General features: G+C 38.6%; 3 protein-coding genes across 10 annotated transcripts in view; 2 read left to right on the forward strand and 1 right to left on the reverse strand.

The window, feature by feature from the left end:
• The window catches only part of sema4d (sema domain, immunoglobulin domain (Ig), transmembrane domain (TM) and short cytoplasmic domain, (semaphorin) 4D), a 154047-nt gene extending 145484 nt beyond the window's left edge, over positions 1–8563 (forward strand). For all 6 annotated transcript variants that reach the window (XM_073935685.1, XM_073935682.1, XM_073935684.1 and 3 more), the window contains 2 exons: positions 1295–1386; positions 7490–8563. In XM_073935685.1, the coding sequence (XP_073791786.1) occupies positions 1295–1386; positions 7490–7519 (122 nt within the window). In that variant the 3' untranslated portion in view covers positions 7520–8563. The remainder of the gene's footprint in view (positions 1–1294; positions 1387–7489) is intronic.
• Positions 8564–13560: 4997 nt separating this feature from the next.
• zgc:86839 lies at positions 13561–17247 on the reverse strand. Its single transcript, NM_001002110.1, is given in 3 exon segments — positions 13561–14260; positions 16675–16802; positions 17054–17247. Coding segments are annotated over 3 exon segments (228 nt in total). The 5' UTR covers positions 17113–17247; the 3' UTR covers positions 13561–14219.
• The window catches only part of shc3 (SHC (Src homology 2 domain containing) transforming protein 3), a 65541-nt gene continuing 61305 nt past the window's right edge, over positions 16608–20843 (forward strand). For 2 of the 3 annotated variants that reach the window (XM_073935689.1, XM_073935690.1), the window contains exon 1: positions 16608–16788. The gene's annotated coding sequence lies outside the window, so the exon portion shown is untranslated. Of the gene's footprint in view, positions 16789–17265; positions 17784–20843 lie in introns of those variants that run through there. The other variant, XM_073935691.1, reaches the window with a different exon arrangement.

The following is a 20843-nucleotide window of genomic DNA, read 5'->3' on the forward strand; positions in this document are numbered from 1 at the left end:
TTGACTAACAGAGTTGACGTTATAAGAGTTGACTAACGGAGTTGACGATAAAAGAGTTGACGATAAAAGAGTTGATGATAAAAGAGTTGACGATAACGGAGTTGATAATAACGGAGTTGATAATAACGAAGTTGACGGTAGCAGAGTTGACGATAAAAGAGTTGACCGTAAAAGAGTTGAGGGTGGCAGAGTTAACGGTAACAAAGGTTACGATAACGGAGTTGACGGTTACAGAGTTGACAGTAAAAGAGTTGACGGTAACGGAGTTGACAATAAAAGAGTTGACTGTAACGGAGTTGACTTTATAAGAGTTGACTGTAATGAGTTGACGTTATAATAGTTGACTGTAACGGAGTTGACGTTATAAGAGTTGACGGTAACGGAGTTGACAATAAAAGAGTTGACTGTAACGGAGTTGACGTTATAAGAGTTGACTAACGGTGTTGATGTTATAAGAGTTGACTGTAACGGAGTTGATGATAAAAGAGTTGATGATAAAAGAGTTGACGATAACGGAGTTGATAATAACGAAGTTGACGTTAAAGGAGTTGACTGTAACGGAGTTGACGTTATAAGAGTTGACTGTAACGGAGTTGACGATAAAAGAGTTGATGATAAAAGAGTTGACGATAACGGAGTTGATAATAACGAAGTTGACGTTAAAGGAGTTGACTGTAACGGAGTTGACTGTAACGGAGTTGACGTTATAAGAGTTGACTGTAACGGAGTTGACTGTAACGGAGTTGACGTTATAAGAGTTGACTGTAACGGAGTTGGCGATAAAAGAGTTGATGATAAAAGAATTGACGGTAACGGAGTTGACGTTAAAGGAGTTGACGGTAGCAGAGTTGACGATAACAGAGTTGACCGTAAAAGAGTTACGGGTAGCAGAGTTAACGGTAACAAAGGTTACGATAACGGAGTTGACGGTTACAGAGTTGACAGTAAAAGTAAAATATAGGCTGAGCAGATTCTTTATTAACAATATATTTATTTTATACAAGCGTTAATGTTGACAGTCTCTCTCACACACACACACACACACACACACACACAGAGAGAGAGAGAGATTGTTTAGTAAATACAGACAAAACAAATTCCGATATCCACAGAGCTGCATAATTAGAGTAATGCAAAGTAATAATTAGTTTGGCCTGCAGCGCTCAAAAACAGACCAGACCTGACGCGTTGATCATCGACTATCAAAAACGCTTGAAAAGTTGATTCCAAATATATATAAATAAATATAAATATTGTGTGTGTGTGTGTGTGTGTGTGTGTGTGTGTTTGTCAGATGAGGCTGATGTTTGTCACACAGATGTGGAAGACTGGAGGACTGCAATGTCTGAACACAACACACTTCTGCAGCAGTGGAGGAAAGCCTGGGTGAGACACACACACACAATAAAGAAGGATTTTTTTTCCTTTAAGTTACTTGTAAGTAAATGTTTCTTTTAAAAACAGTTTTTATTTTAATAATCCAAAGAATATTTTTCCACTTAATGAATCTCCATGTGTTAAAGATCTTCACAGAACCATTAATGCCGATAAAAAAAAGAAAATGAAGGCTTTCAAATTAAAGCACTTTCTTAAAGTACATTTTGGTTAATATCCTGTGAGAAAATGGCTGTTAATTACCCTGTTTATTATGCAGTATGACATTTGAGCTTCATATAAGCACACTTGAAGTGTATTGTGTACATTAAGCACAGTTGAATTAAAGGTGCAGTATGTAAGTTTGACACCTGGTGGCGAAACTAGGTATTGCACCCCTGGTTCAAAATTGATTATTACTAGGCCCACATGAAATCTGCACGCACAGAATTCCACAGATTTTTAGCCGACTATTGATTCTGTTCATTTACTTGTGTAAATATGTGTAAATTTATATTCATTCAGTTTAAAATAAAAATTAATTTCAGGAGTATTACCGATTAATATGAGAATATTCATACGATTTATTTACAGTACAATTTGTAATGTAATATTTTCTGTCTTTTAGTAGATTGATCATTTAAGAGACTTGCTTTGTTTACTAAATAAGTGAATCTGATTGGATTTGCATTGTAAACATTAAATACAAGTTAAAAAGGTATCACTTTTTAGTTTAGTTATCTTAAGGTTTTAGTTATGATATTCCCAAAATCATTCCGCATAAACCGGCATATTTTTACCAAAATTCTGCGCAGAAATAGCAAAAATGTCCGCAGATTCCGTCTGGCCCTAGTTATCACTGCAAATCTTGTTGGGACACGGGTTTACAATGTAACCTGCTCACCTAATGTTTACGTTCTTAATATTTATATTATTTCCTTATTAATAACCTCATGTGGAATCTCCAAATCATTTCAGAGTCTGCTACTGTCTACCAGAGGTCACATTTCAGTCACGGACAAATGCTTTGAGAGCAATTCCGACTGACTGAATGAAATACTCTTTTTCCACCAAGGCAACCTGGTGTGCTGAAATATAATTGGCTAAGCTGGCTGTGGGCGGGTTAAAGGATCAAAACAAAGACAGACATTTCAGCACGTAATGCACATTTTCAAAGCAGAATATCTGACTTAGCAATTTTTTATTTGATGTTTGACGTAATCTATATGAAACATGAGAGGGTGATTATATATAATAGCCCCTCCCCTTTTCAAAAAACAGCCAATACTATTTTGTTTTCTCACAGCTCTGCAGGTGGGAGTGGTTGAGCTCAAGCGTATCAAATGAAAAGCAAATGAGAATAAGGGGTGGAGCATGTCAGATACTAGAGCATTTGATTGGTCAACATTTGACGACAAACTGAGGTGACGTGAATAAAACCGTTTACCTGTCCATTTAGGCAGGAGTGACAAACTACAAGCTTTACATTATTTTAAAGCTTCTAATCACACTAGCTTATAGATGTCCTGAAAACTAATAATACTGATACTAATACTTTTACTGGCAGCTAGCTCTCTGCAACTCTCACATGGTCACTCACTGAAAGCTAGGTTGCTGCCAGAAGGGGTGTTAGAAAGGCCAGCAGGGGGCGCTCAAACTGCTGTCTGTGGGTCCTAATGCCCTAGTATAGTCTTTCGGATGAGATGTTAAACCAAGGTCCTGACTCTCTGTGGTCGTTAAAAATCTCTGGATAGCATCCTGGCTAAATTTGCCCACTGGCCTCTGTCAAGAAGGGTCTGGCTTCAGAGTTGAACTTGCTTCTTCGGGCTTGCACTTTCGGGCTTAAGGCTGATTTATACTTCTGCGTCAAACGCCGGCGTATGCTACGGCGCTGACGCATAGCCCTTCGGCGTGGCTGTCGGCGTCGCTGACGTGCACCTCTCAAAAAATGTAACTACACGTCGCGACGCGTAGCGCAAGCTCTGTGATTGGTCGGCTTGGTAGCGCTGACGAGTCTGGGTGGGGCCGAGAGCCGTGTGAATGGTGCGAGCCCGATGGAGCGATTGTTTACAAGTGTGGAGTCCCGTGAAGGAGGCTCCGGATGGAAAGTTTTGTTTTGTGTTTACCTCATAGTTAAAGTTGTTGCACGTCCGCCAGTTCCTGCCTCAAAATGAGCGAGTTTGAGCCACTTGTACATCCCGGAAGAGTTCAGGAAAAGCAAAACAGCAGCAAAGAAACTCAACACAGAGGAACATTTACACCTCACTGCCAACTAGCGTTTCGGAAGTGTTAATGCAGACCAACAGAGACATAACGCAGAAGTATAAATGCACAGCTGCGCGCGTTGCATGCGCCGTGGGTTACGCCGGTCACTTGACGCAGAAGTATAAACCAGGCTTTACCCACTCAGGCACCCACGCTTCTTATGCAAGTGACGTCATTTACAATCGACACCTGCACATGTCACGTCACTTGAAATCAACACAAATAAACCAAAAGTTTCCAGTTTGCTTGCGTTGACAGTGACGACTTTGTCAAATAATTCTAAGTAGCCTTTATACGTTGTATACCCCCCCTCCGAAAAGCAGTTAGTATATTCATCATATGATTATATGCTTTGAGGTAAATTTACCAAAGCAGGCTACTATTAACATTCATACCAGCAAAGCTTATTATTTATATCAAGTAAATATCAGTCTAAATATACACACAAGGTATTCTTCCACACTTATGAATAAAAAAAACTTGATTATAAGTTTGAATTTTAGATTTTATTTTAAACATTTCAAGGACTAACAGATACTCATTATTGACTTACAGCAATGATTCTTGAACGTCTTGGGAAACTATTCTTTATAACTATTCTAATGAGTTAGCATGTCTGCGCAGGAGTGCATCTATATGAAATCACAGCTGCAGCGCAGCTTCAACAGTCTCTACATGATCCCAGCCCAGTTTTATAGGTCCACCACACATAATGTCGAGATCGACTCAATAAGGGAACGTCTCGACTCGCTTAACGGAAAGCGACACAGATGATGTGTAGCATTACTGCAAAGCTGTTGTAAGGCAAGCATTCGTGGTTCGTTGCGATCTGTTTACATAACTATAGCAACTGTGACGCCCATCGCCATATGTTGCCGGAAACTACAGTGAAATCAAAGAGCTTAGAATGACCAAGAGGCGACACTCAATAGAACGTTCCATTGCAACAGCAGCGCCCAGCAACAGCCACGGATTCCGCCATTTTGGAGTGAAAGCGGTCGGCTGTCCATTGGATCTTATTGCTGTCGCAATGGCAAGCAGCTGCTTTGTTTATTTATTTATTTATTTAAAAAGTGCATTAAAGCTGAGATACAACCTGAAAGACGACAATACAACACTTACTATCACAATCATCAGCACTTTTAATAGTTTATTTTACAGACTTCTAATATGCTGCTGTTCTATTGGAGTCTTTATTCCAAAATTGCTGCCGCGCCATCTAGTGGCTGTTTCCCAAATTACACTAGAGTGCCGCCTCTTGGTCATTCTAAGCTCTTTGGTGAAATGCTTAGAAAAAAGGCACTTGCGTAAGGGTGACAGATAAGAAGTTTGTTGCAATGATCTTAATGAAATCTGTTACCTCAGAGATTTTTCCGCCTCTAGGACACCCTTAAAGGTGCAGTAGGTGATCTGCCAAAATGCTAACCGCTCAGCATATTATCTTTGGACGGCGGGGAGGGACTGTAATTCAAAGCCACACCCCCTGATATCGCGAGCGCGCGGACCACGTCACAACAGCAGACAGACAACCCACTAGTTCATGTCATTCGCCAGTTAGTTAGTGCCAGCGCCATGCAGGAATTACATGTATTACTTTGCCACACGTGCATGCTATTTCAGAGCGAATATTCAGAGTAACGTTAGCGGTAAACAGTATAGGAAGGCTGTCATTGTTCAAAAATGACCCAATGTGAATATAAAAGCAACTTCAGCTCAATAGAGCAGGTTAGGCAGAATAGTGCTATTTACTGGTGTTTTGTTGTTAAACTAAATATAAATCTACATTATAGATGCTGTAAAAGAACCTTGTGAAACTGAAAATAATCACATCAATCTTTCACCGGGAGATTTCAGTGGCTGAACAACACGTCTGTGCATAGAAGTCATTCATAACAGAACACATTGACAACATAACATAAGCTTAGCCTGACTAAAATAGTTTCAAAACAGAACATTTCCTGTCTAACAGTAATAGTTACTTCAGCCATGGTCTCGTCCTTTCTCCAGCGTGCTAAAGTAACTCCAATACTGATTCAGGGTTTTCAAAAGTTTCAATTCAGCATTTGATTTCTCCCGCTCCGTCTCGTGACCGCGCAGCCGCTTTAAGGGCGAATTATACCCGCGCCTGGCTTTACAGTAATCGGCCCGAGCTCTGCTGTCCTTCGGCGCCCCCGGCTCCGACTCGGCATCGCACGCATGCGTTTGTGATGCAGACGGGCACGCGCTAATGGCGGATGTGCGTAAACAGATGCGCAGAAGTCGGAATCTACATTTGCTGACAGACAGTCTGACCTGACCTGCCATCGGAATTAAGGGCGATGACGGTCCGACTCTATTTAATTGGATAAACATTTTTTAGTTTTATGCTTTACCCTGAATATAAAAATACATATAAACACATTTAGATCAATTACTGTAATCATTACTATTGGACTGTGAAGAGACTTTCAACCAGCACAACAAAAAATGTTTCTGAAGACAATCACCTACTGCACCTTTAAGTTAAATTACCGAAGGTCTCTCATGCAAGCTTTTTTTTTTAAAATAAACTTTTATTCAGAAAAGAAGAAATATATAATATAAATTAGGAAGTAATCTGTTGGAGACTGGACCACAAGTACATACAATTACAAAGTGATAAGAACAATGAGTAACAATATGTATTAAGAGACTTTCATGCAAGCGGACACAGGTGGCGATTGTAAATGACGTCACTTGCAGTGGAAGCGCGGTTGCCTGGGCGTGCAAGCCTGGAGGTGCAAGTGCCAACCTGCAGCAAGACTCTATTGCCTCTGTCCATCATGATCTCCTAACCATCCCTATATCATAATTGTGTTCATCACTCTGTCTCCTCTTCATCAATCAGCTGGTGTGTGGTGTGGCACAATATGGCTGCCGTCGCTTCATCCAGGTGGGGATTCCCCCAAATGTGTAAAGTGCTTTGAGTGTCAAGAAAAGCACTTTATAAATGTAAAGAATTATTATTTTTATTAAATATATATTAAATAAATATTTCTAAAAACTTTATTTTAATTTCACGGGACCTTTAACATAAGACACAGAAGCATAAACAGGAGTGTGTGTGTGTGTGTGTGTGTGTGGGTGTGTGTGTGATCAGCAATGTTGACATCAGTCAGCAAGGTGGTGAAAGTGTGTTCTTCTTCATCCAGTATTTACAACACTGAACTAAAAATAGATGCATTATTTATTTATAAGCACTTTCCCACATGTGAACCGCCGCTTCGTCAGCTTTAGGGCTGTAACTGAGGTCAGACGAGCTTTCTTAAGATAGTTACAGTAAATACTGAATAAATAAAGGCATGAAAGCAGCTGTCAGCTTTACTGCTACACTTTGTTGTTGTTTATTTCAGTATTTTACTTTGTAACTTTGTATATTAAAGGAACAAAGGTCACATAAAAAGGACCTTTCTGACACTCATTTTGTTCCAAACCTGCTTGATTTTCTTCAAAGGAGGATATTTAGAAAAATGTTGGTGGCCTGTAACTATTGACCTCTATTGTACTTGTTTTTCCTACTATGGATGTCAAGGGATACAGGATTTCAGCATTCTTCAAAATATCTTCTTTTGTGTTCAACAGAAGAAACAAACTCATAAAAGGAGAGTAAATGATGAGTCAGTGTTCATTTTTAATTGAACTATTAATTAATAAATATTAATAATAATAATAATAATAATGAAGATTATTAATAATAATTTAGTAATGTTTTTGTGATGATGGTTCGTGTGTGTGTGTGTGTGTGTGTGTGTGTGTGTGTGTGTGTGTGTGTGTGTGTGTGTGTGTGTGTGTGTGTGTGTGTGTGTGTGTGTGTGTTGTTTTTGTCCTGTAGGAAGGCTGTGATGGACAAGGTGTTCTCTGAAGAGCCTCATTATCATTCATCATGACATCATTTCCTGACTCCGGGGACAGCAGCTTGGATGAAAACACACACACACACATACACACACACACACACAAACACACAGCTCCTGGTCTGCAAATCACAGAGCCTGTCAGTGAGTGTCCTGAAGATAGAAGAGGACGACGAGCACAGACTGATGATTGATTGATTGATTGATTGATTGATTGATTGATTGATTGATTGGATGGACTGGCAGATTGATTGAATGTATGGATTGATTGACTGACAGATTGTTTGATTGATAGATAGATCAGTGACTGATTGATTGATGGATTTGATTGAGATTGATGGATGGATGATTGATTGATTGATTGATTAATTGATTAATTGATTGATTGATTGATTGATTGATTGATTGATTTATTGATTGATTGATTATTGATTGGGTGGATGGATGGATTTGATTGATTGACATTGACTGATTGATGGATGGACAGTTGGATTGATTGATTGATTGATTGATTGATTGATTGATTGATTGATTGATTGATTGATTGATTGATTGATTGATTGATTGATTAATTGATCGATTGATTGACAGATGGATGAATTGACTGGTTGATAGATTGATTATTGATTGACTGATAATTTATTGATTGGATGGATGGATGGATGGATGGATGGATGGGTGGATTGACAGAGATGGATGGATGGATTGATTGATTGATTGATTGATTAACTGATTGATTGATTGATTATTGATTGACTGATTGATGGATGGATGGATTGACAGACGGATGGAGAGACGGATGGATTGATTATTGATTGACAAATTGACTGATTGATGGTTTAATTGGATGGACGGATAGATTGACTGAAGGATGGGCAGATGGTTGGATTGATTATTGATTGATTGATTATTGATTGATTGATTGATTGATTGATTGATTGATTGTGTTCAGCTCCTCCACAGTAAATGACAGACGCTGGTGTTTGAGAGAGATTTCTGCTCAGAGAAGCCTGAAACTTCCTTTGTTTATAATATAACGTTTATTGCAGTTATTTGTGTCAATAGAGGTCATATTTGTCAAACGTTGCCATGTTTTTTTTAATAATATTTAAATATTTTGTAACATTTTATAATCCGCTTGCATTTGTTCATTTTGCTTAAAAATAAAGAAATTGCCAATGTTCGTTAACAAAATGTAACACTTTATCATTAATTCACTTTAACATGTTTACTTCCACAGTAACTGAGAAAGCTGCACTTTTAAAACATTTAGTTGTTTTGTTTTTGTAGGTGAGAAAATAAATCACCAATGTTCATACATAGTTTGAAATATTTAAAAATCACTTTTTTAAATGATCAGAACAAAGGGGAAAATTCATAAATACCTTGGTAAAGCATGGTGACCATCAGAAGATTTTTTCACCTGGACTGTTAAATGAGAAATTGCTGATCAGAAATGCAATATGTTTTACTTATGTTTTGTTATGTTAAGCTGTGACAATTTTATAAAATAATGATTTTTCAAGTCAAAATGTGTATATTCAGATTTTGAATGCAGTATTGTCATTATTTTAAAAAGTGTATTTTTAAAAGAATTATTTTAAGTCTTATATTCCTAAATAAATAAATAAAAAGATATATTTATGGATTTTAGCAAAAATATCATAATATATGTTCATTTGTAAGAGATTTTGGAGCCATGCACAGTGTCATTCGAGTCACAAAACTTGTTTTATATTATAAAGATACCGTTTATCATGTGTCGTTGTGTTAAAGTTGTCAAAAAACTAAAACAAAATTTGTGTCAATACTGAAATTTAGTCAAAGCTATTTAGCAGTTTCTTCACACCTCTCACAATTGAAACCTTTTTTTTTTTTTTTTTTTTGCATATTAATAAAACTGAGGGTGAAGCAGTGGCGCAGTAGGTAGTGCTGTCGCCCCACAACAAGAAGGTCGCTGGTTTGAACCTCGGCTCAGTTGGCGTTTCTGTCTGGAGTTTGCATGTTCTCCCTGCCTTCGCGTGGGTTTCCTCCGGGTGCTTCGGTTTCCCCCACAGTCCAAAGACATGCGGTACAGGTGAATTGGGTAGGCTAAATTGTCCGTAGTGTATGAGTGTGTGTGTGAATGTGTGTGGATGTTTCCCAGAGATGGGTTGTGGCTGGAAGGGCATCCGCTGCGTAAAAACTTGCTGGATAAGTTGGCGGTTCATTCTGCTGTGGCGTCCCTTGATTAATAAAGGGACTAAGCCGACAAGAAAATGAGTGAATAAAACTGAATTACTGATCTGTTTTTTTTTTTTCTAAAAGTCAACATTTATGTACGTAAAATTAATGTTACTTTTGTTTGAAGACTTTTCAAAATGTTGTTTTTTCATGTAAAAAAATCATAAATTGTAACACGTGATGAGTTGTAAATTGAAAGGAATTATTATAAATAGTTTATTTCTAAACTAATTTGGAGAGGATCACGTGCTGATGATTGCTTGCAGCCGGTCCCGCATTATCCAATTTATGATTCACCAATCAGAGGATTCCTAAGCCACTATAAATACGCTAAGTTTCATATAACAGCCATCTTCGTTTTGAAGGATCCTCCCTTCCACCCCTACTTCTTCTTTCCCAGATAGGTGACATGGTGTCCCACTGCTGCCTCACAGCAAGAACGTCACTGGTTTTAGTCCTTACCAAGCCAGCCGACGTTTCTGTGCCAAGTTTAAACGTTCTCCCCGTGCTCATGTTGGTTTCCCAGTTCCTCCCACCGTCCAAAAACATGCAACTTAAGTTAGTTGACTCATTCAAATCAGCACCATAGACAAGCTCATAGTAAGTAGTTATCTCTTAAGACCAATCCCAATCTGTTCATTAGCTACTACACCAGGGAAGTTCTCGAGATCTACCTGAGCTCAAACTCCCCTCTCACCTTGCAAACGGGAGGGAGCCCCGGGCTCGAGGATCTTATGAGCTCAGGGCTCTCTCCCAGGACAGCATGCCAAACCATCTTTATAATCAATCATCAGCTAAGTGTCAACTCTTGAAACTGCCATATTTTGAAGACATGGTGGGGGGAAATGGATATTAATGCAGGGCTTCTTGTCTGATCTGAGACCCACTTCATATCCAACCTGATCTCACGAGAAAACTTTTTTTTTTTTTTTTTTTTAAGCAGTATGTAGCATTTTACAAATAAAATACACATGCTAGAGGGTAAGTATAAACAAAATATGATTATAAAAAAATATTTATGCAAAAATAAAATAAATACATTATGTTTTGCACATTTTAACGTACATAGGACTTTCCTGTTTAATGAGTCTCTGATACTGGCAATATACACGCATATTTCAGTCACCAAATACCCTAAAATTAGCTCTTGTTATTAGTAGATTTACATTTATGAATGTACAATTTAGTTAATAATGTAAGTAAATCCATTTCATCCTGTATAGTGATTAAAAAGAGGTTCGTATGTGGGATGTGGTACCTTCAGAAACAGGAAATGAGACTGAGAGAGATCAGCTACGGTGAGTAAATCAACCGCCATTTTGCTAAAACACAGACTTTTAAAGGGATTTGTTTGTTGGGAAGACATGATCCAGGCTCATCCAGCAGCTCAGGAACAGTTTTATCATCTCTGAACACACCCGTTAAATGTTTTATAATCAAACCTTGTGGCTTTTGTCGTTTTGACAGCATTTACTGTAGGCCTACTCATAGATATATACACTAGATATCGCATAGGGACCCTGAGCATGCGTCAATAGCGCCGCCACATTGGTACAGTGCTCCCAGGACAGGTGTCATTCAACCGCACTAGTCAAGACCAATGACTGTAAAAAATATGGACGACGCGACAGCCCTTTTTCCCATTGAACGCCTTGAGGGCAAAACGCTTGCTTGACGGGCACAAACTGTCGCAAAAGACTGCTGAAATTGGAGCCAGACATGCGCAGAAGGATTGTCTGATGGAGCCAGAGGAGGAGCCGCGAAAATGAGCAGAGTCGAGCTTCCAATCAAACGCTTTATGTAAAATCAACCACGCCCCCCGAACTTCTCAGCATGCGTTTGCTGTCATATCAACACAAATGGATGTAATAACGTTAACAAATATGAGGGTTTTATATATTCAATCGCGCCAGCTCCAGGCCGCAGCGCATAACTTACTCGCGGCGTCGCGGGCTGATTCCGGCTCGCATGCGGCAGCGCCGGCTCGCTCGGCCGCCGCATCTGGCTCGATTGACTCGGGCTGGAATCGGGTAGTGAGTCCAGGCATCCGGAGTAGGTCCAGCAGAGGTAACATTAGTCAGTCTGTGCTCTAAGAGATAAGTCTCCGGCAGGCGAGAATCTAGCTGGAACTGTGTTTTGCTATCTGGGTGGCTAGGCGTGTATCAGCAAACTAATAAAGCCCGAAAAAAGCCCTGAACTTAGCGAATAAACAGTGTTCCACCAGGATCATGTATGTCAGAAACTATAGTTTACTGCTGAACTCATTTTGTCATGGTAAAATAACACAGAAATCGAATAATAACATTTCAGTCTACTTCAGTCTCCTGCCGAAGCTCAGACGCCGCGCTTTGAGAAACTGTCAATCACAGCTGTCAATCACGATGACACGCCCAGCATTAAATTACTGCTAAAAACAAACTGTTTACAAAAATGAAGATCTGCACCTATTTCAGCACAATAACCAGTGCCTTAATCGACCAGAACTATCTTTCGGGACATTTTATTGCAAGTGTAATATTTTTTTTTATTTGGGCTCAAGTCTCCTTCATTAACACGGAGGAGGCGGGCTTTATGACTTGTACTGCAGCCAGCCCCCAGGGGGCGATCTAACGGCCGAGACCTTCACTCGAACGTAGGCTTGCGGCACACTTGGTCAAGACTATTGACTGTAAAATATAGGGGTATATGCCGAAGCATGCTAATAGGACTTTTAATTTGCCAGTACCCTGAGTTAAGCGCTTCCGGCGAATTGAATGCCAATGCAAAATCCGGTGCGTTTAAGGTCTGTTTTCTTTAAAAAATCAGCGATCTCCACTGGCTGAATGGTATCCTATTTAAAGTGGGTATTAATATTTGAAATAACTTTTTTAATGTAAAAAAAACAATCTAATATAAGGCACCACTGCGTATTGTTCTTGATTAGAGGCTAAATGATTTAGTTAAATTTAAAAGTACAGTTTAAAAATTAATATTGAAACAAAGCAGCTACTGCCCACAAAACCATAAGTATAATGATATATATACAGTTGAAGTCAGAATTATTAGCCCCCTTTAGATTTTTTTCTTTTTTAAATATTTCCCAAATGATTTTTAACAGAGCAAGGAAATGTTCACAGTATGTCTGATAATATTTTTTCATCTGGAGAATGTCTTATTTGTTTTATATCGGCAAGAATAAAAGCAGTTTTAATTTAAATTAAGTTAAGCCTTTAAATGTCTCTTTAAGCCGTATAGAAGTGTCTGGAAAAATATCTAGTAAAATATTATTTACTGTCATCATGGCAAAGATAAAATAAATCAGTTATTAGAAATAAGTTTTTAAAACTATTATGCTTAGGAATGTGCTGAAACAATCTTCCCTCCATTAAACAGAAATTGGAGAAAAAAATAAACAGGGGCGCTAATAATTCTGACTTCAACTATATATACATATTATAAATATATATATACAGTTGAAGTCAGAATTATTAGCCCCCCGGAATTTCTTATATATATATATATAGTAACATGCACTATATTCTTAGCTAATATAACATGGGATAATTATTTTAATAATAACAATAATTTATAATAAAGTGCTTTGAATTTAGATTTGTTTTAATTTCAGGATTCAGTCAATATTAGGTTATCAAGAGCTATCACACACCACGTAAAAAAAATCATAGCAAGTTATTTAAATACATAAAGAATCATTTATTTATTTTATAGGTTTTATTAGACATTTTATATCCGATGCTGTTAATGTAAAGGCCTTCGATCAGTTGTTACAACCATTGCGTTAATTGCGATGTGGCGCCATCTGGTGTTCATTTAATAGACACACAAAACAAGTGGCAGCATTTTATTTTTATTCCAAAGAGCAGCAAGAATAAAATGTTTACACAATCATTTATTCTTTTTTTTCCCCTAAAAGTAATTCTGTGACAGGATCAAAACCTTATCTCAATATAAACCCTGTTCAAGTAGCACAGTTGCTGATAGTGCTGTCATTATGGCTCTTCCTCTAAAACTACTTTTCCTTTTCATAAATCGTTCCAGCTTTTATGTTCAGACAATATAAAGCGTCTTTACAGGACACATTTGCCTTCCCTGAAAAATCAATGCAAACTAACGCTTTCTCCCTTTAACATACGAGCATGCTTTCTCCCAGAATTAATTCACACTGTCCTTTAGTTCAGCCGTAAAACACTGATTTAGCTTTCTAAACACTGATGATGCATCACAGACTTTTATTCAACACACAAATCTTTAAAGGTTTAGCTTCATCCACTCGGGTCACATGATTTTCCGTTATTGAATTATTATTATTTTTAAGATAAGAGCCCTTGAATTTTCACTGAAAATACTTTTCCCATAATCCCTTGATTCCGTTCATGCATTAATGCAGTCAAACGCAGCATCACAGGAGTGCAGAAACGTGGTTTAGTCCTCGAGTATTCACTGAATACCACATGCATAAACACAGGAATGTTCCAGAAGCGGGTGTTATTTGGGTAGAGGTCTCCTAAACAGCAGAATGTGAGGTTCTGGAAGAAAAATAAAACACAGACATTCAGTTTTCATCCACTTTATTAAAACTTGATTATTGGGATATTATATGATAGACTTGCTTTGTTTAACCAAATAAGTGGATCTGACTAGATTTGCATTGTAAACGTTAAATAAAAGTTAAAAGTCTATAATTTTTATTGCATATATTAGGTTTGTTTCATATATTAAGTTATGATGGGCGATGTAGTGGCACAGTGGGTAGCACGTTCGCCTCACAGCAAGAAGGTCGCTGGTTCGATCCTCGGCTCAGTTGGCGTTTCTGTGTGGAGTTTGCATGTTCTCCCTGCATTCGCGTGGGTTTCATTCGTGGGTTTCATTCGGTTGCTGCGGTTTCCCCCACAGTCCAAATACATGTGGTACAGGTGAATTGGGTAGGCTAAATTGTCCGTAGTGTGTGTGTGTGTGTATGGATTAGGGATGGGAAGATTCATCGATATGTATCGATACGCGGTCATGCGCGTGCACGATGCGAGTGCATCGGTTGAGCAGCAGAGGATGAATGAAATTTTGGAAGCATATCGAGATGCATCGGTTTTTGCGAGATGCATCGATTTTTCCGAGATACAGCTTATATTTTTAATATAGAATGTATTTTTTATTTATTAACAAGTGTTGTCAACCTGTTTTTGGCGCATAATTTAATCGACCTACATAAAGTAAGCCTTAGCAACGGATTTGCGGATGTGCACACACTACAACTCAGTGTATCAGGTGTGCGGATGAAGCTAGTGGAGCGCCCTCAGAAAGCGCGAGAAGCAAAACAAACATTTTATTCCCCACTGAGTTTTAAATCTAAAGTATGGCAACATTATGGATTTAAGGATGGACGACATGACAGGACAGATGCAATTTGCAAAATGTGCCGTGCATCTGTAAAATATGCGGGCAGTACGAGTAATCTGAAATCTCACTTGAAGCGGCGCCACGGTGTTGTTGTGAAAGCATCTTCCAGTGTTTCTGCATCCCCGGCTTTCGGACTGCTTCAACCAGCTCCAAAAGTGGTGAGAAAAGCATTGCAAGTTTTTTTTTTCTGTGCGCAACAGTTTTGTGCGCTCTACGCCAATAACGAATGCTATTGCATTGTTCATCTGCAAAGATATTCAGCCTAGTGTCACGGAGAACAAAGGTTTTAAACACCTCCTCCTGTTAATTTTTATTTAATTATAATAATGATAAAAATAATGGGTGTCACGGTGGCACAGTGGGTAGTTTGACCACCTCACAGCAAGAAGATTGCTTGTTATATTTTTTTTTATATTTTTTTATGCTTGTTATATTTTTATTAGCCTGTTGTTTACAGTGACAGTGATGTTTCAAAGCAGCATAACACTGCTAGTTCACAACCTTAAGTTTTGAATAATCAGTGGCAAAATATATCTTTGTAAAACTTGTTTTCATAGTTGAAAAGTTAAATCACAATTCTTGTTGTGCAATGCTAAACCTTTATGTTGAAAGAGTGCAAATATATATATATATTTTTAATATATATTGCACTTATACATTCTGTTTATCTTGAAAATACTTAAATAATATGTGCTATATGTTCTAAAATGGCCCTCTACTGTAAACTGACACTCTGGCTCTGAGAGAAGAGCCAGTTTGTAAAAAAAGTCTTGGTTTTGCTTTGTTAATAAATAATCAAACTCATTCAATGGCACAGCATCCTCTTTCACATCATCTCATAAACTTGATCTAATAAGTTAGTGCTGAATTATCGCATCGTATCATGATATGGGTGTGAATTGTATCGTGTTGCATCGCAATATGTCACAAATGTATCACTAATATATCGTATCGTATTCTTTGTATCGAGATGCGTATCGGATCGGCATTATAGCTTAGATGCCCAACCCTAGTATGGATGGTTCCCAGAGATGAGTTGCGGCTGGAAGGGCATCCACTGCGTAAAACTTGCTGGATAAGTTGGCGGATCAATCCGCTGTGGCGACCCCGGATTAATAAAGGCACTAAGCCGACAAGAAAATGAATGAATGAAGTTAGTTATGATACTCCTAAAATCATTTAGCATAAATTCGCTGATTTTTTTTTTTTTTACAAAACTCTCTGCATAAATAGCAAATAAAAAAAATGTCCGCAGATTGTCTGGCCCTACCAATGTCAGCTATATTTACCTCCAAGGATCAAGGTTGGTTTTTGGCCCTTTATAAGAAAATGTTTGGGCACCAATGTTTTAGATGCGGATATCTTCATATAAATAGCCACTTTTGATATTTATTTAGAGTTGGACACAGAAATAAATGTCTAGTCTCCTTTTTGACCCACTGACTTGAATATTTAGGACACACTTTGTAAACTATATTCAACTCTAGATTGAAATCACATGGTTTGCCATCAGCTGACTTTGTGCGTGTGTGTGTGGTGTTCAGACCTGGTTCATGGATCATATAATGGACCCATCCTAGTGACTGCTGCACGCCCAGCCTCCTCCACTCGTCCTCGGACATCAAGTGGGATTTGGGGACTTGTTTGGCCAGTTCTCTCGGTAAGACCACATGTCTGCCATCACAAATAACACACACACATACACTTAAACAACATACAGCGCCTGACAGGTCACTATATACCAAGTTACACGCACATTGTAGACAAAGTAGCCTTAAGAAGACCCCAAAAACTACTTAACACCACAATTAATGCATTAAAAATTAAACTGAAATGTGATTTACGACTGAAATGAATCACATTCAAACAAACACGCCGCGTCGAGGCCTCAAAACATCTCAAAACCCGTCGATTTTGGATCTTACCGGTATTCAAAATGATCATCTGTGTATTTATCCGAGTAGTAGATCTGTTTATGAGACATCTTAGGTTAATAATGACCTCCGTTGTGATAATATATCTATATTGCACGGTGAAAGAGGGATTCGATCAAACTCTTGAAACTTTTAACCGATACAGTTTTGAACCCGCAGTTCCACCGGAGCAGCCGCTTCTGATTGGCCGAGAGTGGACACGTGGCTGTTCGGCAGCGTGAGCACGTCGGAAGGGAGGGCGGGGGTGTGACGGCGGAAAGTGTTGTTTTTAGATCAGATACAGTTGCGGACGAAAGTTAATGAGAATTATTTATATTATGTATTAAATTTTTCATTAATTGCATTTTATTAACATTTCCCCTTACTCCAATCCTAAACCCAACCGTCACAGTAATGTAAAAACAGTAGTTGTATCAAGTATTGTTGATGTCATTTATTAAATTACCCAATAAACTTTATTTATTAACGTTTACCCCTACCCCAACTTTAAACCCAACTGTTACAGTACTGTAAAAATATGAATTATTGTTATACAGCGTTACAAAAATGATGTGATATTGATGCGCGTATCCGCAGATGTATCCTATCTAGTCTCTACCGACGGAAAGTGCGGTTGTCTTGGAAACTCATTAGCGATAATTCTTGTCAGAGGAAATGTTCGTTTATATTGTATGATTTCGATGATTTGCCTTGTAAATTTGCTGAAGGTACAGTGTGAAAGGTTAGTATTGCATAACCAGGCTGTTTTGATTTAATTTAACGAGGGTTATATCGTTTTAAAACGTAAAATATAACATTTATTTCAGGCTTTCGCGTTTCCAGTTTTCGACGCATGTCAAACAACGCAGTCGAATAAAATGTGTGTAATTTTAGTAATGTTAAATCCAGCATTAGAATTAAATTAGCTAACAATAAACACTTGTGTGTCTGAAAATGTTTAAATAAACACAAAATGTGAATAATAAAATGTTTGGATTTTAGAACGTTAGAAATTATAAAGTTATATACATTTACCGGCCATTTTGTCACTTATTTATTTTTAATACACCTTACTAGTACCTGGTTGGACCCCCTTTTGCCTTCAGAATTGTCTTAATCCTTTGTGGCATAGATTCAAGGCACTGGAAATATTCCTCAGAGATTTTGCTCCATATTGACATGCAGATTTGTCAACTGCACATCCATGATGCCAATCTCCTGTTCAACCACATCCCAAAGGTGCTCTATTTAATTGGATTGAGCTCTGGTGACTGTGGAGGCCATTTGAGTACAGTGAACTCATTGTCATGTTCAAGAAACCAGTCTGAGATGATTCACGCTCTGACAAGAAAATCTCCCCCACACCATTACACCACCACCAGCAGCCTGAACCGTTGATACAAGACAGAATGGATCCATGCTTTCATGTTGTTGAGGCCAAATTCTGACCCGACCATCCAAATGTTGCAGCAGAAATGGAGACTCATCAGAGCAGGCAACATTTCTCCAATCTTCTATTGTCCAGTTTTGGTGAGCCTGTGTGAATTGTAGCCTCAGTTTCCTGTTCTTAGCTGACAGGAGCGGCACCCGGTGTGGTCTTCTGCTGCTGTAGCCCATCTGCCTCAAGGTTGGACGTGTTGTGTGTTCAGAGATGCTCTTCTGCAGACCTCGGTTGTAATGATCAGCTCAAACCAGTCTGGCCATTCTCCTCTGGCATCAACAAGGCATTTGTGCCCACAGAACTGCTGCTCACTGGATATTTCCTCTTTTTCGGACCATTCTCTGTAAACCCTAGAGCACAGGTGTCAAACTCAGTTCCAAAAGGGCCGCAGCTCTGCACAGTTTAGTTCCAACCCTAATTAAACACACCTGATCAAACTAATTGAGTCCTTCAGGCTTGTTTGAAACCTACATGTAAGTGTGTTGGAGCAGGGTTGGAACTAAACTGTGCAGGGCTTCGGCCCTCCAGGAATTGAGTTTGACACCCCTGCCCTAGAGAGATGGTTGTTTCTGAAATCCTCAGAGCAGCCTGTCTGGCATCAACAAACATGTCACGTTCAAAATCCCTTTCTTCCCCATTCCGAAACTTGGTTCATGCATTGAGTTTATGCATTGAGTTGCTGCCATGTGATTAGAAATTTGTGTTAATGAGCAGTTGGACAGGTGTACCTAATAAAGTGGCTGGTGAGTGTACACCATCCTGTATTGTAACACATAATAATTTTATTAAAAAGTACTTTAATTAATTAATTAATTTATATTAATATTATATGTATTTCAAAATTAGTATATATCTTAAATGTTTATAATTTTATTAAAATATGTGTATTTCCAAATTTTCGGGGAGAACATGCAAACTCCACACAGAAATGCCAACTCACCTGACCGAGGCTCGAAACAGTGACCTTCTTGCTGTGAGGCAAAAGTGCTACCCACTGCGCCGCCCAAATTTGCATTAATACATATTAATATATTAAAATCAACAGTGAGAAACAGCCACATTTCAGTTGTATGTATTTTATGCACATTAAAAAAATACAACCTAATTTTATTGGTTATTTACTCTATTTATTAAATCATCATGACTTTTGATTTAAATGCGTAGTTAGGCACTAACTAAAAGATTAACATCATCTAAGATGAATAAATGCTTCTGTAACTGTCAATACATTGACTTTAGTTAAATTATCTGATTTTAAGTTATGGAGCTTTACTGTAAAGAGTAAAGAACAAAATACCCGTGAATAACTACAGAATTTTTATAGCTTTGAGGCCAGATTTACATGTTAATGTTTGAAAATAAATGGTCTATTATGCCATTAAGCAATTGGTGCCGAGATGAACAAGCTCTGCCAATACAACTATATCAATATTCTTATAAGGATAAGAATACTCTTGGAGTTTATACATTCATTCATTCATTTTCTTGTCGGCTTAGTCCCTTTATTAATCCGGGGTTGCCACAGCGGAATGAATCTGCAACTTATCCAGCAAGTTTTTACACAGCGGATGCCCTTCCAGCCACAACCCATCTCTGGGAAACATCCACACACATTCACACACACACACTCATACACTACGGACAATTTAGCCTACCCAATTCACCTGTACCGCATGTCTTTGGACTGTGGGGGAAACCAGAGCACCCGGAGGAAACCCACGCGAAGGCAGAGAGAACATGCAAACTCCACACAGAAACGCCAACTGAGCCGAGGTTCAAACCCTCTTGCTGTGAGGCGACAGCACTACCTACTGCGCCACTGCCTCGCCCCACTCTTGGAGTTTAAATCATAAATAATTATTCACAGTATTTTAACTGTGTAGGTGTCATGGTGGCGCAGTGGGTTACACGATCACCTCACAGCAAGAAGGTCGCTGGTTCAAGCCTCGGCTGGGCCAGTTGGCATTTCTGTGTGGAGTTTGCATGTTCTCCCCGTGTTGGTGTGGGTGTCCTCCGGGTGCTCTGGTTTCCCTCACAGTCCAAACACATGCGCTATAGGTGAAGTGAATAAGCTAAATTGTCTGTACTGTATGTGTGTGAATGAGTGTGTATGGGTGTTTCCCAGTGATGGGTTGCAGCTGGAAGAGCATTCGCTGTGTAAAACATATGCTAGATAAGTTGGCGGTTCATTCTGCAGTGGCGACCTTAGATTAATAAAGGGACTAAGCCGAAAAGAAAATGAATGAATGAATTTGCCCACAATGTCATTATTGTGCATGTTCATTATCACGATGGAAAGATTGAATATTGGCATGTACTTTAGATGAGTAAAAATGAAGACACAGTGGATTTATTATCTGA

This window comes from Danio rerio, chromosome 21 (genome assembly GCF_049306965.1).
Source record: "Danio rerio strain Tuebingen ecotype United States chromosome 21, GRCz12tu, whole genome shotgun sequence".
Classification (NCBI taxonomy): Eukaryota; Metazoa; Chordata; class Actinopteri; order Cypriniformes; family Danionidae; genus Danio; species Danio rerio.